Raw genomic sequence first — 17,545 nt, 5'->3', positions numbered from 1 at the left:
GACGACGGGCCTCGATACTCTTCGGGCCGACACTAAACGCCGCCGTATTTACTCGAAACTTCACTGTGAAATGTGAATCTCCACCAACCTCCGTGGGACCCACGCCACCACCCCCACTACTACTAATCCCTTATGTATATGTACACACCAACTCTCCTTCACGTTTTAATCCTCTATTTAATCGTTTTAATATACTTTTATAAATACGTTTTTAAATTAAATGATTATTGGACTTTACTGCTGTCAAAAAATGATTTGAACTTTACTAATCAACATTTTTAATACCACCACTCGGTATTTTACAAATTTGTAACTAAGATATTCCTGTCAATTCGTTAAGATATCATCTAAAAATTCGTTCTTAAAAATAATCCAAAGATCCATGTATAAACTGTTCACAATTTAAATGTGATGAAGGCTAAAAAAATACACACCCAACTAAATTACACCGAAGAAGAAATAAAATTACTCGTTGTATTGTCCATAGAGGTTCCTATTTTTACCATTAAAATCTGAAAGTAATAATTTTGGTAAGAAAATAATCTCAAAAAATTAATAATACGCATAAAGAAAGAGAGTAAAAATGAATAAATAGAAAAATTATTGCCTAAAATATCCACCACCAGATCTGGGCTAATGATGCATCTCTATAAATAAACCTCACAGAGCCACTCTTGTTCCTCGCTCTCTCTTCTTCGTAGCCTAGCCACCAACCACTTGCTCCGATTCTTCCTCCGTGAGGTACGTCTCCGAGATTTTATGGCTTCCCTACGTCTCCCTTATTTAGCTCCCTTCCCCTTTCCCATTTTGTCTCCATGTTGTTATTACTTATCGAGTGTGATTTGAATTTGAATATCGTCTTCTGTTTCGCGATCTGTTCGTTCGTATTGCGTGTTTATCACTGAGATCTAACCGGTGAGAGTGCTCATCGATTACAGATCTGAGTTTTTTTGTGTCGGTCGATCTGGAGATTTGGATCTGATTTGCGATCTATAGCCATTCTTTGAATATGATCATTGTTCTAAGCTCGTGTGTGCTAGATCCGCTTTGAAAACTCCAAATGTTGCATGTGATTTGATCTAAAAGTTTCGATTCTACTTTGAAGTGGACTCATTCAATCATTGATACCACAAAAGCTGCTATGGCTAATACTCTTCGATTTTATTTTATTTTATTTTGTGAACACGTGAACTGTAGTTGCAGCTTTCTTGGAGTATGAAACTTATTATTATTATTATTATTATTATATTATTATTATTATTATTATTATTATTATATTAACAAAGTTATTAAAAAGAGAATGTATTTTACTATTTGATTTTGATCTTGTTTCTTTCTGTTTGATGCAGTAAAAGAAAAAAGAAAATAATCAAAATGGCGTCACACATTGTTGGATATCCACGTATGGGCCCCAAGAGAGAGCTCAAGTTCGCGTTGGAATCATTCTGGGATAAGAAGAGCACAGCTGAGGATCTTCAGAAGGTGTCAGCTGACCTCAGGTCTTCCATCTGGAAGCAGATGTCTGAGGCTGGGACCAAGTACATCCCCAGCAACACCTTTGCTCACTACGACCAGGTTCTCGACACCACCGCCATGCTCGGTGCTGTTCCACCCAGATACGGGTTCGCCGGTGGTGAGATCGGTTTGGATGTTTACTTCTCCATGGCTAGAGGTAACGCCTCTGTTCCCGCCATGGAGATGACCAAGTGGTTTGACACCAACTAGTGAGTCTCTCCAACTTTTCTCTTGCAGTGATATTTTTTTTTTAGTTTTGTTCATAGTTTTTGTGGAATAATGTAATGATATGATGTTTCATTGGTGCAGCCATTACATTGTTCCTGAGTTGGGCCCTGACGTCAAGTTCTCTTACGCATCTCACAAGGCTGTGAATGAGTACAAGGAGGCCAAGGCAGTACGTATCTTTTTCTTCATTATTATCCATTTCCTAGGAAATTACTGTTTATTAGAGATCATGGGCGTTTTAGTTCCTGGATTTAGTGTTTAAGATTAGATTCATTAAAATGGTGTTTCACAGAGGATGTTAATACGTTAAGAAATTCACTGGCTTGCTTATTCTCAAACCACACTTGGTTGATAGAATAGCTCTTAGAAGTTAGTTTGGCTCTGGTTAAAGTTCTGATCCGATAAGCTTTGATGTTTATGCAGCTTGGTGTTGACACCGTCCCTGTACTTGTTGGCCCTGTCTCTTACTTGTTGCTTTCTAAGGCTGCCAAGGGTGTGGAGAAGTCATTTGACCTTCTCTCTCTTCTCCCCAAAATTCTTCCTGTCTACAAGTATGAAATCACTTTTATTTTATTTCTTTACTTTCTAGTCCATGTCCTTGAGGTTATTAATGACCCTCTGACTTACCACTGTGTACAGGGAAGTGATCACCGAGCTTAAGGCTGCTGGTGCCACCTGGATTCAGCTTGACGAGCCTGTTCTTGTTATGGATCTTGAGGGTCACAAACTTCAGGCCTTCACCGGCGCTTATGCTGAACTTGAATCAACTCTTTCTGGATTGAATGTTCTTGTTGAGACCTACTTCGCTGATATCCCCGCTGAAGCATACAAGACCCTAACTTCGTTGAAGGGTGTGACTGCCTTTGGATTTGACTTGGTTCGTGGGACTAAGACCCTTGATTTGGTCAAGGCAGGTTTCCCCGAGGGAAAGTACCTCTTCGCTGGTGTTGTTGATGGAAGGAACATCTGGGCCAATGACTTTGCTGCGTCTCTCAGCACCTTGCAGGCACTTGAGGGTGTTGTTGGAAAAGGTAATAAGTGCTTCCAAAATCATCTGCCTTTTACCTGAGTCACCCGACATTAGACTAAGGGATCACTCAGAAATAAGTATTTCAAACAATTGATCTGTTATCTTTCTGCATTGATTCAGACAAGCTTGTGGTCTCAACCTCCTGCTCTCTTCTCCACACCGCCGTCGATCTTGTAAACGAGACCAAGCTTGACGACGAAATCAAGTCATGGTTGGCGTTTGCTGCCCAGAAGATCGTTGAAGTGAACGCATTGGCCAAGGCTTTGGCTGGTCAGAAGGATGAGGTAGCAATTTTATCTACCTACTCAATCCTTGAATAATTATTCAATGGTAATGATTTGGTACACAGTACAACGCTAATACTGAATTCCCTTTCAGGGCCTTTTCTCCGCCAACGCTGCTGCTTTGGCTTCAAGGAGGTCTTCCCCAAGAGTCACCAACGAGGGTGTTCAGAAGGCCGTAAGTTTGACGTCAAACCTCAGCCATGTCCACAGTTAAAGATTTCTCCTTAGCGTTTACTAATCGGTATGGTTTCTGATTTGTTATCTCAGGCTGCTGCTTTGAAGGGCTCAGACCACCGTCGTGCAACTAATGTTAGCGCTAGGTTAGATGCTCAACAGAAGAAGCTTAACCTCCCAATCCTGCCAACCACCACCATTGGATCCTTCCCCCAGACTGTAGAACTCAGGAGAGTTCGCAGAGAATACAAGGCTAAGAAGTAAGTCTCCTAAATTTTATTCCTGGTATTTCCTTTAACGGTATGATACTAACGGTGAATCTCTCTTTAATAGGGTTTCCGAGGAGGACTATGTTAAGGCCATGAAGGAAGAGATCAAGAAAGTTGTTGACCTCCAAGAGGAACTTGACATTGATGTTCTCGTTCACGGAGAGCCAGAGGTGAGCTTTTTCTTTTTTAATGTTATATGTTATTGCTTGAACCCTCGAAGTAGAGTACTGACAATTCAAAGTTATCGCTGGTAGTCCTTGTTAATGTTCCTGACGAGACATGTTTCAATAAATTTGTAGAGAAACGACATGGTTGAGTACTTTGGGGAGCAATTGTCTGGTTTTGCCTTCACTGCAAACGGATGGGTCCAATCTTATGGATCTCGTTGTGTGAAGCCACCAGTTATCTACGGTGATGTGAGCCGTCCCAAGGCAATGACCGTCTTCTGGTCCGCAATGGCTCAGAGCATGACCTCTCGCCCAATGAAGGGTATGCTTACCGGCCCTGTCACCATTCTTAACTGGTCCTTCGTCAGAAACGACCAACCCAGGTAAATAAAAAATATAAAATCTCAAGTTTGAAACAAACACAGCTTACAACTAAATGACTAAAACGTATATTACTGGAAACTTTTGTAGGCACGAAACCTGTTACCAGATCGCTTTGGCCATCAAGGACGAAGTTGAGGATCTTGAGAAAGGTGGAATTAATGTCATTCAGATCGATGAGGCTGCACTCAGAGAAGGATTACCACTCAGGAAATCCGAACATGCTTTCTACTTGGACTGGGCTGTTCACTCCTTCAGAATCACCAACTGTGGCGTCCAAGACACTACCCAGGTTTGTCTCCCTTAACACATCTCTCTCGTACCTACTGAAGTGCAATGTTTTTTTTTGTCTTTATCTTATGGTGGTGGTGTTATGCAGATCCACACTCACATGTGCTACTCTCACTTCAACGACATCATACACTCCATCATCGACATGGATGCTGATGTGATCACCATCGAGAACTCCCGATCCGATGAGAAGCTTCTCTCTGTCTTCCGTGAGGGAGTGAAGTACGGTGCTGGAATTGGTCCAGGTGTCTACGACATCCACTCTCCAAGAATACCATCCTCTGAGGAAATCGCGGACAGAGTGAACAAGATGCTTGCTGTCCTAGAGCAGAACATCCTTTGGGTGAACCCTGACTGTGGTCTCAAGACCCGTAAGTACACAGAGGTCAAGCCTGCGTTGAAGAACATGGTTGATGCGGCTAAGCTCATCCGCTCCCAGCTCGCCAGCGCCAAGTGAAGAAAAGTTTGAAATGAGATGAAGATGGTCTGAAGAAGGAAAAGGAGTTCGTTTCTCTATAATGGTTTGTGTTTTGTTTGCTTTAATTACTTTTTACAAAAATATTTAGTCGAAGTTAGTTTTGATGCGTATTGTTTGTGATATGGCATCTTTTGGATTTGCTGCAATGTTTGTGTTTCTCTGAAAGGAAATAAAAGATTGATTCTTGTTAAGACAAGGACTACTACCAAATAAGCATTCGAAATCAAATTTCAATTTTGCAACTTCTGAGGTCCAGAAACCAAACATACACATCAACAAGCCATTAAACTGGAATTGATTTATGACTGGGAGGAAGCCATGCCGTAATCATCAACAATTGAATCAAACGAACTTTTTACAATGCTTGAATAAAGTATTTTTAACGTAGATGGGAATAGCAAAATGAATAGAAAAAAAATCCTGAAACAGTTTCACCATTGGACTAGGGCAGGATGACAAGTTTTGAAAAAGCTTATTTTTTTTACAAATGCACACAGAGGAAACTGATACAAACACAAGCAAATGAGAACTGAAGAACAACTTGGCCGAACACAAACACAAGCGTGTTCGACCAAAAATGTAACAATTTAAGATGCATTACATCATAGATAACAATCACACAGTGCCACATAAAACTCGCCAATGTGGAACTGGTCTGTCAACATCACAATGTTTCATAGTGCGTTTCCAGAATCACCTCCTGCAGCCGTCATACTTTGTCTCCCAATACCAATTAGGCGCAGTGCGCTTCCTTCCTAATAACAAGTATTGTCACTTTTCACAGACAGCAACATTTAACAACCATCAATCAGCACAACAGTTCAAGCTTTTAAGGAACTAAATTAGAGTCACACATGACATCAATAACACACACGAAGCATCAATATGGGTCTCTTCAGATTTTCGCCCATATTTCTCAATTGCTGACTCTCAGATTTTTGCTCGTCTTCTCTACTTCCTCTGCATCACTTGACCTCGCTCGTTTATTGGTTTTCCCTGTCTCTGCAATGCTCTTGTTGTTGCCTTCATCGTCCTTCAGAGGAATAGTCGATACCTTGGGGTGAGCTATGCCGTCGTATTTGCAAGAACAAGGCTCCAAGAGTTGTACACCACATTCCAATATATTGGAGGATACGGTGTCCGGATATACTTTCATCCCCAAGCATCTGAAATCAAAAAGCATCTCGCTTTCAGGGATGTTGTCTCCCTCTAGCGTGAAATAAGAGTTGAGTATAAACAGATGATCCTCCAGAAGCGGATCATTTGATCTATCCACATATATCTCTGGCCATTCATAGACAGTGGTGGAATGTCTGCCTCTTACGTAACAAGATATTTGGAAACTACAAAAAGGCACATCATCGAGCTCATCTCCCGGGGAAAGAACAACACAGGCCTTGAATCTCAAGGATCCATATAAATTCCAGGGGTTTAAATATGGGTTTAAATGGAAGATTAGAGAACTTCCACTAGCTCGGTGAATGAAGCAGTCAGGCACTTCACTACCAGGTAGAACTGCATAACCGCAAGCCCATTGCTGGATGACTAGTTCATACGCTTCTTCATCCAGATCCGAGCAGTTGATGAAACTGAGGATGAGCTTTGGATCGTGAGGTGAACGAGAAGACTGAGATAAACTTTCAAGAGACACACAATTATCTGCGTGCAGTTCTGACAGCGAGTCAGGAAGGTCTGGGAGCGACTCAAGTTCTCTGCAGTCTCTAAGACAAAGGTATTGTACCTGCTTCACGACAGAATCTGGAAAACTGACAAAATCATTCTCAGACAGATACAGCCTTAATGGGAAATCTTCGGTCTCCTCAGGTGTATATGTAGGCAAACTGTTCTCGCCAATGCCCACCAATGTCAACTCCAACTCATGCCATATACAGAAGCTCTGAAAGATTTCTGCAGGGAACTCCCTTACATTGTAGCAACCTTTGAAATTAAGTGATTTGAGTTCTCCTAACTCGCAAATATTTGGAGAGATCTCTAGCAGCTCTGTGCAAAAGGCCATCGACAATACTTTGAGTCCATAGAGATCCGAGATCCACGGAGGAATTTCTTTTATTCCTGTGCATTCCAGATGTAACTTAGTGACAGTGTACGAAAAACGTGGGAACTCTGTAATATTTTCACAACCAATCATTTCCACCTTACGAAGACAACCCCAGTTCTCAACTGATGGAGGCATTGCTGCTATGGGAGTAAAGGACACATTGAGACGTTCAATAGAACTAGAGATCTCTGGAAAATCCACAAATTTCGAGCATGAGCCAGTGTCGAGGTGACTTAGAGAGAACAACGCGTAGTTTGCTGGAAGAGGCTCTAAGTTTCTACAGGAGTGAAGGTGTAAGAACTTTAACCAACCAAGTTTCCAAATAGAAAAAGGAAGCCTAACCAAGCTTTCACAATTCCTTAAATCCAAATGGTTCAAAAATATTGCCTCTGAAAGGTCAGGAAGTTCATCCAGACTAATGGAATAACTCAAATCCATTTTCTTTAGACTTCTAAGCATCTGAAAGAAAGAAAAGACCCGAGAGAACTGTCAGAACTGCTGTCATTTCTACAAAATCATAATGTACTGTATGTGAAGTTTGTGAAGGAACTTACTGGGACTCCTTCCCATAGCTTCCTAAGTTTGCTCTCTTTCATGTTGATTTCAACGAGACATTCTGGACGAAACTGAAACGGCATCTGCTTCATAGGACATGCTTCCCAATGAAGCAACTTAAGTTTACGAGGTAGAGGCAAACAATCCAAACCTTCAAGTAAATGGAGCCTGGTTTTATCGGACCATTTCTTATAGAATCTTAGAATTTGAAGATTATGCATCCCACGGAAGGCTCGCTCTCCCAGATATAACTCGCTAGTTTCAGACATGTTGAATGATATGCCTAACAGACTTCCTGTACCCTGAAATAAAATACGTCAGGAAATTAATCACAACAGTTTTGCCTGCTCGAACATATCCAGAAAGCCATATGAGCGAGATGATATATACAAAAATACATAAATGGACTTACAGTCTCATCAGCAAGAACGTCATAAATCTCCTGAGCATCTATAAGGAATTGACGTTTCCCAGGCTCGTGAGCAGATTGCCTACGAACTATTTCTCTGCCCATTTTTCGTAGCAGATGGTGCATCATAACACGTTTGTCGCTTGATATATATACAAGAGCTCTTTCCACAAGTACACGAAGTCCATATTTAATATCACAGTTACGATTATCAAGTAGCTGAATGACCCGATCCTCTCCTTCACCATCGAATAAACATGCGATATGGAGAAATATAGATTTATATTTATCATCATCACCTAAGCTATCGTAGCCGACTCTTAACATCTTCTCAATGTCGCCATGAAGATTCGCTTTAAGGCTAGGTAGTTCATCTGTCCACTCACTTTTTCTTTTACCTCGCAGTGATGAGCCTAAAACACAGAGTCCTAATGGAAGATGGTTAGTGACATTTGTAACTTCAACTGCAAGCTCCATGAATCCTTCCGGCGGATAATCTTGTTTGAAGGCCGATTGAGAAAAGATCTGTAGAGCTTCATCCCCAGACGGAAAGTCCACCTCATAAATATAGTTGACACCATGCCCCTTAAAAAGTTCTTTGTGCTCAGTGGTCACTATAATCCTACTTCCAGCACCAAAACACCGAGGTTCATTTGCTAAGGCTTCTAGCTGCTCTAGTTTATCGACATCGTCAAGAACAATAAACACTTTTTTGGAGTTTAGCCTCTCCTCTGCCACACCTAAATGATTTATCCTCATATCCTTGAGAGTCAGCAATTTAGAAAGGAACTGTTCTTGCAACCGCAACTTCGAGCTGTAACCGTCAAGCTCATTTCCGCTATAACTCCCCTTGACATTCTCCATAAAAACACTGAGCTGAAAGTCGCTGGAAACTCGGTTATATAACGCTCTGGCAATAGTGGTTTTGCCAATTCCTGCAGGACCCCACATCCCTACCACCCTCACTTCATTAGACTCCATACATAACAAAGAACTCATCTTCGCTATGTGAGCTTCCATTCCAACCAAATGATCGAAATCCCTCGACGGCGTGAAGTTCAGCATGTTAGTAACATCTGTAGCAATTTTTAAAATCATAGCAGCTTCGCTATCCCTGAAAAATGATCAGGAGAACATATCATTCCTTTATTAATTTGGAACATGACTCTGATACACACACAGGGAAAAGAACTAGCAGTCATGAAAATCTAACTTTTTACCCTGCAAGTATGCCCTATCTTTTATTATGCACACGCAGTTACATAAGAAGCAGCATCCTATGCACACAAGACTAAAGGTTTCAATTGCCTATCAGCTAAACTTCATCCAAAAGTTCAAAATAGCTAAGAAGAAAACTTATGATACTTACAATCTAGTCCACCACAGGGGAAGGTGAAAACATTAGTGGAGAGGGCTAACCACTTCTGTGAATCCTCGCCGAGTATGTTGGCAACATTAGTCAAAGCTTCCCTCCACCTCCTCTTGTGCTCCTCTGTTTTCCCCACGCAAGTTCTCTCGAACGCCTCCCCGAAATCCCCGCTCTGTTTCCTCACATGAGATGGATTCATATCGTAGAAGATCGTCATCACTCTCTGACCTGCAGTCTCCCGACATTCCATAATCTCCAGCAGCTCATCTAAGCACCAGCTTGAAGAAGCGTAGTTCTTGGTGAGGATGACCATGCCGATCCTCGATGCTCTTATCGCTCGTACGAGCTCAGGGCCGATGGAGTCACTCCTCCTGATTTGATCGTCCACAAACGTGTTGATTCCCTTGCGATTGAACTCGCCGAGCAAGTGGCTGAGGAAGTTTCTACGGACGTCTTGGCCGCTGAAACTTGGGAAGACGTCGTATTTCCATTGGCGAGGGGGACACAAAGAAGAAGACGAAGACATGATTGATGATGATTGAAACCTAATCACAAGACTCTGCCAATATATATTTTCTCTGAACTAAAGTCACACCTTTTGTAGCAGAGTTTGTTATGAACCATGGAATATTGCATTACTATAAAAAGTCAAGCCTACATAAATTCGTGGAAACTTTCCCCACAGGAAATGTCTACAAAGTCAAAACCCGTAAGAGTACTAAGAAGACAGGAGCACGTTTCATATAATATCAACCAAACAAAGCGTTGAATAGCAAAAAAACTCTAATTTCACCAAATGGTTTTAACTCAATACAACTAAACTTAGGCTTAAACCGTAACGAAGAATCTAAAATCCTCGAGAAAGCCAAAACAGAAGAAAACCGAGCTGAAATTGCAAACAGGAGAAAGAAGAGAGAATCGTTGAAAACGAAAAGATCGGAGCAATTCTTTTCGAACGATATAGAGAGGAGGAAGAGGCTCCATCCATTCTTCTCCGCTCTCGCTGACTGGGAATTCCATAATGTACAGTAAGAACTGAGAAAACAAACTGACTTTTTATTTCGGTGGGCTTATTCAGAAAACGGGCAAATTTTTGGGCCTTCACACACCTCTTGTAAAATATTAGTGGCCATGTTTTTGGGCCTACACACACCTCTTTAAAACATCCATCTACAAACCCACTAAGCATTCAATATTTATTCTTTTTCGGCCTGAGGATGACTATCATAAGTGATTCCTAACATATCATAAGATTCCCGTTCTTAAAAATCCGTATTTTTTCAAACCCAGAAAATAGATGGAATTCTAGGACTATTCCTGTGAGTAAATACTTTTATGCAAACTTTTTCCGCTTGATTGACACCATATACACCGGCTAAGAGGCCGCCTAGTACCACATCATAGGCATATTGGAAAGGTAGGAAAACTTTTTGATTCTTTTCCTACAACTTAACATGACCAACAATCTTGAAGACATTAACGTAATAGTGCATCATTATTCCCCCTCTCTGAATATATCATGGCTGCATTCATGTTTGCACCATGTTCTGCAAAAATTGCTAGCCACCATAGAATAAGTTTAGGTTTTCTTAAAAAAATTCTATATACAAACAAAAGTAGTCATTTCCCACATAAGTTTCTCTGGTGCATAAGTTTCTTTACTAGCCACCATAGACTAAGTATAGTTTTTTTTGTTGTAATTCTATATGCAAACAAGAGTAGACATTTCCCACATATGCTTTTCTACTACATGGTGCATTAAGATACCTCATTCACTAGATATAGAGATGAGCGCCAAGTCTGCAAGGGTTTGTATCTCCTCCTCCACGCCCCACTCCCTCCCCGCAAGCGAGAACATGGCGTCATTCTTACCCCAACGTTTGGAACCTCTCAACGAACCGAACAAATATTTGTGTTTCTCGGATAAACCATCGTACACATATCTAATTGCCTTGTCAACATCATTCTCGCCAAGATAGTTTTTGAGTTTATCCGTTCCACATGTGTTTTATTCCTACTAACAGATCATAGTCTGAAGATGGTAACTCGTTTGAGAAAAATGGATTTCTATACAATTCTCTATTACCTCAGAGACTGACGTGTTTGAATTTTTCATTGTTTTCACCTGTGATTTACATTCTTAATATGAGAATTAGCCTAAAATTAAAAGAAAAAGTAAAATGTTGCAAAAAAAAAAGAGATATGAATGCACTCACCACTGTTTTAAAAGTCCTAATCTCTAGAATCGATTCTAGAGCTATAAACCGAATATAGGTTAAACCGAATTACAAATTCCACTATTTCCCACCAGCGCCAAAATTGTTCCATGTTTAAATAAGAATATGAGTAACATTTGTGCAATCTCAAATTCTTAAAAAGGGGTTTGTGACTTAAATGATCACAATAATTCAATGCAGAGAAGATAGAACAAGCGTTATGTTTGTTTGTAACCCTTTGGATGATTTCGTGATCATAAATACTGTAGATTATTTTATCTCAACGTCTATTTTAACACCATGGTCATACCTAGAAGTGTGTTCCTCCACATGCTTATTTTTGATTCATACTCCCTCCGTTTCAATATACCTGATGTTTTAGAAAAGTTTTGTCGTTTCATAATAGATGATGTTTGCACAAATCTATGCAATTTTAGCTTTATCAAAAACTGTGTAACCAATTGAATTTTTATTATTTCTATTTATAATTAAATTAAATTATAATTTAGTAATACTTTTAGTAAAAAAATAGTTTTCCTTAATATTTGTGCATTGAGATAAAACATCAAATAATATGGAACAGAGGGAGTATAGAAAAACAGAGAATCACTAACTTAAAGAGAAATCTACTCACTATGGTTTAAATGTTACAAAATACATCAAGTGTTACAATTGAAATCTATAACCCGTAGAATTTTATATCATTGTACTTTATTTGGCTTATCGCATGAAATCTAACATTTTATATTTAAATAAAATTGAATGATGCTTCTTATTGACCTAAATATGTGTGCATTATTCAATACGATATGACAGTGCACGTTCAGAATTTTACAAGAAATGCATATTCTCCAATAAGAAAATAAGGGACGAATTCTTGCATAAGAACTTAGAAGAAATAGATAGCCAATATAGGCCAATCTCTCATTGCTAATTGATTTAAAGTTGAAAATTCATTTAATTTAATAGAGAACTAATATTCTCTAATTCTTGAGGCTATACAAGAAATTCCCAATGAAGCAGTCGAGTTTGTACTTACCTCACGCCATGGATTATCTATCACGTAAACTTATATTTACTTCATTGGTATTCATATTCGATCAGATATAGCTATGTAAGCCCTCTAAATTTTACCTGAATTTCTTGTATAGCGTTGGGAAGTGTTCATGTATGCTTTACTTCTTATATCAAAGCCACATTGACTGAAGTGAAAGAAAGTCACGTTAATATTCTAAAGAAAAAAAAAAGACAACCTAATAGTGAAAATAAACAAATATTAATATTCTGAAAAGTTTTGGAAACATGTTCATGTATGCATCTTCAAAATACACTTCTTGTGAAATTTGGGGTGGGTTTCCTACTCAGACTCAGCCCACAAAGGGCAGTTACTTCAGTATGAGGCTGCTACGAATACGAACGAACTTTCAAGCTATAAGTTCTAGAAAATCAGTATTTCTGAATCTTTTAAATCTGAACTTGAGTCTCTCTACTCTTGATCCTCAGTACCTACCGGTGCAAAAAAAAAGGAATTTTCTTTACATTGCGTTACGGTCATATGAACAAATGACATGATGTTCCCTAATGAATACAATACTATTTACTTGAATGATTCTATTTATTTCTTAATGTCACTTCGCCGCTCTGTATCATTTGTTTATATAAACCCATCAAACAATTAGAGGATTAAGAACATTTTTCTTGCGTCATGGGGATAGTTTTGTCAATGAATCTCCATCCCTACTTACGCTTGTCGCGTATCACCATTGGAATATGGGCGATGTTGATAAGAGAAACTAGTTAAGAGGGTATTATTAAGTCTCCCTAAGGTCGGTGAGATTCGAGAGAAAAAAGTAGAGACAAAGAGACCAGTCACTTTTGAAGAGAGATAAAAGCAATTGCCTAAAATCTGACATGCCCTTGGTGTCATCCACCAATTTTCAATCTCCTTCACCATTTTCAATCTCCTTCTGTATTAAAGCGATTAAAGAACAATGAAAGAATCTTCATTTAGTCAAAAGCAACTTAGAAAAATAAAAGCCGAAAGTAAGGAATTACGTAATCTATGACCGAAAAGAGAAAGATGTGAATGTGTTTCCAATTAACAAATAGAAAAGGAAAAGCAAAAAGAGAAACACAACAATAGAAGAAATAGAAAAACAGAGTTTGAATTGTCTGGAGTTGCTTCTATATCAAGTTAATAAGCACACGGTTTTTATTTCTGAATTTAATGAAAATATGAGACTTTGGGGCTTAATTCTTTACATTGAGTACAACCAAGATAGAAATTTACAAAGAAACCAACACTGATTCGATTGGACAGTTTCAAATGTTGCATGCAGCCATGCACCAACTTGGACATTTGTCATGTTTTTATTACATTCATAACGTATCACCAGCGAATATCTCAATGAAATCTTTATTACATTTAACATATATACATACTACACAAACACAGGCTCTTTCCTATCAGATATACCTAAAAATATTAATTTCTCTTACTTTTTTGTTCTCTCTTTTTGATTCTTTTCCCACTCTTTTCTTAACATAAGCCACTAATCCTGCAAATCAAACCTCCTCTGCTCCCCACTATCTTTCTCCTTTATCTCTCTCTTTTCACAAAGCCTAAATCTCCAGACAAACTCAGCTCAATCAAATCCTATGCATGCATGAAACAACAGTTTCAATAAGACAAAACGATGGCAACAACTCGCAAGCTGGTAGTAGAAATTGTAGACGCGAAAGACCTCACACCCAAAGACGGCCACGGAACGTCAAGTCCTTACGTTGTCGTCGACTATTACGGCCAGAGACGACGCACACGGACCATAGTCCGTGACTTAAACCCTGTTTGGAACGAGTCTCTCGAGTTCAGCCTCGCGAAAAAGCCTTCTCATCCGGTCTTTAACGATGTTCTCGAGATCGACATGTACCACGACAAGAACTTTGGACCCACTCGGAGGAACAACTTCCTCGGTAGGATCCGTCTCGGGTCCGATCAGTTCGTATCCAAAGGAGAAGAGGCTTTGATATACTTTCCTTTGGAGAAGAAGAGTTTGTTTAATCTTGTCCAAGGTGAGATCGGGATTCGGATTTATTACGCAGACGAGGCTGCTCCTCCTGCTTCTAAACCGGCGGTAGCTCCTCTTGAACCGGTGGTGGAGGAGAAGGAAGAGGAGGTTAAGGCAGAAGGTCCAGACGAGTCTAACCCACCACCACCACCAGAGACAAAAGATGCCTCTGCTGAAGTAAAAGAAACCACCGAGCCATCACCACCACCACCACCGGAGGCTCCTAAGCCTAACGAGGAGGCCTCACCGGCGTTACCTGAAAATGCTACGGTTGCTGGAGAAGAACCACCTGTGCTCGAGCCAGTGTCAGACCAAAAATCACCGGCGGAAGAGCCACCACAGAATCAACCGGAAAGTGAAGACATTCTGCTTGAAACAAGCGACGCGGAGAGCTGGGTTTCGGCGCCGCGATCACCGTTACCAGGAGTCACCATTTCCAGATCCGTATCCGGTTCCATACCCAAAACTAAAACCGGAGGAGGACCGCAACCACTTCCGAGAAGCTTATCAGAAACAGCAAGTTACACCTCAGAGATCTCCGACGTATCAACGATCGAACGGTCCACGTTCGATCTAGTAGAGAAGATGCATTACGTCTTCGTCCGCGTCGTGAAAGCTCGGTCGCTACCAACCTCCGGGACACCAATCACGAAGATCTCACTCTCCGGCACAACCATCGAGTCAAAACCGGCCAGAAAAACGTCAACATTCGAGTGGGATCAAACCTTCGCCTTCCTCCGTGACTCTGCCGATTCCTCTTCCTCTCCGATCCTCGAGATCTCCGTGTGGGAGGCAACCGACACCAGCCACTTCCTCGGCGGAATCTGCTTCGACGTATCGGAGATTCCGCTCCGAGACCCGCCGGATAGTCCGTTAGCGCCGCAGTGGTACCGTCTCGAGGGAGGTGGAGCTCACCACGGGGATCTAATGCTCGCCACGTGGACGGGAACTCAAGCTGACGAATCGTTCCCCGACGCGTGGAAGACTGACACCGCGGGAAACGTGACGGCACGTGCGAAAGTCTACATGTCGCCGAAGCTGTGGTATCTCCGCGCCACTGTGATGGAAGCTCAAGATCTGTTAGCTCCTCAGTTAACGGCGTTTAAGGAAGCGTCGTTTCAACTGAAAGCTCAGTTAGGTTTCCAAGTGCAGAAAACCAAACCCGCCGTCACTCGTAACGGAGCGCCGTCATGGAACGAAGATCTACTCTTCGTAGCCGCCGAGCCTTTCGCCGATCAGCTTGTTTTCACATTGGAGTATCGGACATCGAAAGGACCGGTCACCGTCGGGATGGCGCACGTGCCGCTCACCGCGATCGAGAGGCGCGTCGACGAGCGTTTGGTCGCGTCCAGATGGTTCGGTTTCGAGGATCCGAACGACGAGAAGAGAGGAAACAGATCGAGAGTGCACCTGAGGCTCTGCTTCGACGGCGGATATCACGTGATGGACGAGGCGGCGCACGTGTGTAGCGATTACCGACCGACGGCGAGGCAGCTATGGAAACCGGCGGTTGGGATCGTCGAGCTCGGTGTGATCGGTTGCAAGAATCTCCTGCCGATGAAGACGGTGAATGGAAAAGGATCGACGGACGCGTACACGGTGGCTAAATACGGTTCCAAATGGGTCCGTACCCGAACTGTATCGGATTCACTAGATCCGAAGTGGAACGAGCAGTATACGTGGAAAGTTTACGATCCGTGTACAGTCCTGACCGTAGGAGTCTTCGATAGCTGGGGAGTATACGAAATCGACGGGATAAAAGACGCCACGCGTCAAGATCTTCGTATAGGAAAAGTGCGTATACGTATATCTACCTTAGAGACGGGTAAAGCGTATAGAAATACGTATCCCCTGCTGATGTTAGTTAACGGAGGCGTTAAAAAACTAGGGGAGATAGAATTGGCCGTTAGATTCGTGAGATCAGCTCCACCGCTTGATTTCTTACACGTGTACACCCAACCATTGTTGCCTTTGATGCACCACATCAAACCGTTGACTCTGTTTCAAGAAGACATGTTGAGAAACACCGCCGTGAAGATACTGGCCGTACACTTGTCACGATCTGAACCTCCTCTAAGGCCTGAGATCGTACGTTACATGCTCGACGCCGATTCACAGACTTTCAGTATGCGCAAAGTCCGAGCAAACTGGCTCCGAATTGTCAACGTCGTCGCCGGAATGGTTGACGTGGCGCGATGGGTGGATGACACGCGTTTTTGGAAGAATCCGACAGCGACTCTCCTCGTTCACGCGCTTGTCGTGATGCTGATTTGGTTCCCGGATCTCATTGTTCCGACAATAGCTTTCTACTTGTTCGTAATCGGAGCGTGGAACTACAGGTTCAGGTCACGCGCCGCTCTTCCTCACTTCGATCCGAGACTCTCCCTAGCTGACGCAGCCGATAGAGAGGAGCTGGATGAAGAGTTTGACGTCGTCCCGAGCAACCGGCCGCCGGAGATGGTCCGGTCGAGGTACGATAAGCTGCGAGCGGTCGGAGCTAGAGTTCAGACGATTCTTGGTGAGGTGGCGGCGCAGGGAGAGAAGATGCAGGCTTTGGTGACGTGGCGGGATCCACGAGCGACGGGTATATTCGTGGGGCTGTGTTTAGTGGTGGCGTTGGTGTTGTATCTGATGCCGACGAAGATGGTGGCGATGGCGTCGGGGTTTTATTACTTCAGGCATCCAATATTCCGTGATAGGAAACCTTCTCCGGTGATAAACTTTTTCCGGCGATTACCTTCGTTATCTGATCGGCTCATGTGATGGACTAAACGCGCGAGTTATTCAGTAAAATATGTTTTCGAATCATTTTAGTAGAAGTGGGTATTTTTGTGGCGCAGATTGTATATAGTTTGGGTTGTTTAAGCTTATTGGGCCTTCTTGGGTTATTACAGGACATTAGTTCGACTATATACTACTTCCAGTTCCTAACTTCCAAGAGCATATGCGTTTTACAAAATACAAAAGCTAAGGGACACCTATAGTTAAATTACAAACCTACTTTTAGAGGTGTGTGATAAACGTGAGGAAATAAAACAAAACTGTGATTAAG

At 41.7% G+C, this 17,545-nt stretch overlaps 3 protein-coding genes across 4 annotated transcripts; 2 read left to right on the top strand and 1 right to left on the bottom strand.

Annotated features, from left to right (window-relative positions):
* Positions 1–590: 590 nt before the first annotated feature.
* LOC108817566 (5-methyltetrahydropteroyltriglutamate--homocysteine methyltransferase 1) lies at positions 591–5,013 on the top strand. Its single transcript, XM_018590291.2, has 12 exons — positions 591–741; positions 1,350–1,724; positions 1,825–1,912; positions 2,167–2,294; positions 2,383–2,774; positions 2,894–3,057; positions 3,152–3,232; positions 3,325–3,491; positions 3,565–3,670; positions 3,800–4,050; positions 4,139–4,340; positions 4,428–5,013. Exons 2-12 carry the CDS (start codon positions 1,375–1,377, stop codon positions 4,794–4,796), a joined length of 2,298 nt encoding a protein of 765 aa, XP_018445793.1. The 5' UTR covers positions 591–741; positions 1,350–1,374; the 3' UTR covers positions 4,797–5,013.
* Positions 5,014–5,235: 222 nt separating this feature from the next.
* LOC108817986 (putative disease resistance protein At4g11170) lies at positions 5,236–10,246 on the bottom strand. 2 transcript variants are annotated; one of them, XM_018590828.2, is made up of 4 exons: positions 9,260–10,246; positions 7,844–8,954; positions 7,431–7,733; positions 5,236–7,335 (listed from the first exon to the last, which is right to left on the bottom strand). In XM_018590828.2, the coding sequence occupies exons 1-4, from the start codon at positions 9,733–9,735 to the stop codon at positions 5,734–5,736; spliced, it is 3,492 nt and encodes a 1,163-aa protein (XP_018446330.1). In that variant the 5' UTR covers positions 9,736–10,246; the 3' UTR covers positions 5,236–5,733. The 2 variants fall into 2 exon arrangements, with proteins under 2 accessions (XP_018446330.1, XP_056847096.1); XM_056991116.1 differs by having other exon boundaries at positions 9,210–9,402.
* Positions 10,247–13,874: 3,628 nt separating this feature from the next.
* On the top strand, positions 13,875–17,431 carry LOC108817850 (multiple C2 domain and transmembrane region protein 16). The gene has a single exon (XM_018590666.2). It carries the CDS (start codon positions 14,122–14,124, stop codon positions 17,254–17,256), a length of 3,135 nt encoding a protein of 1,044 aa, XP_018446168.1. The 5' UTR covers positions 13,875–14,121; the 3' UTR covers positions 17,257–17,431.
* The last annotated feature ends 114 nt before the right edge of the window (positions 17,432–17,545 follow it).

The sequence above is a fragment of the Raphanus sativus genome, chromosome 7, assembly GCF_000801105.2.
Source record: "Raphanus sativus cultivar WK10039 chromosome 7, ASM80110v3, whole genome shotgun sequence".
NCBI classification, from domain to species: Eukaryota; Viridiplantae; Streptophyta; class Magnoliopsida; order Brassicales; family Brassicaceae; genus Raphanus; species Raphanus sativus.
This window is presented reverse-complemented; position numbering and strand designations above follow the sequence as displayed.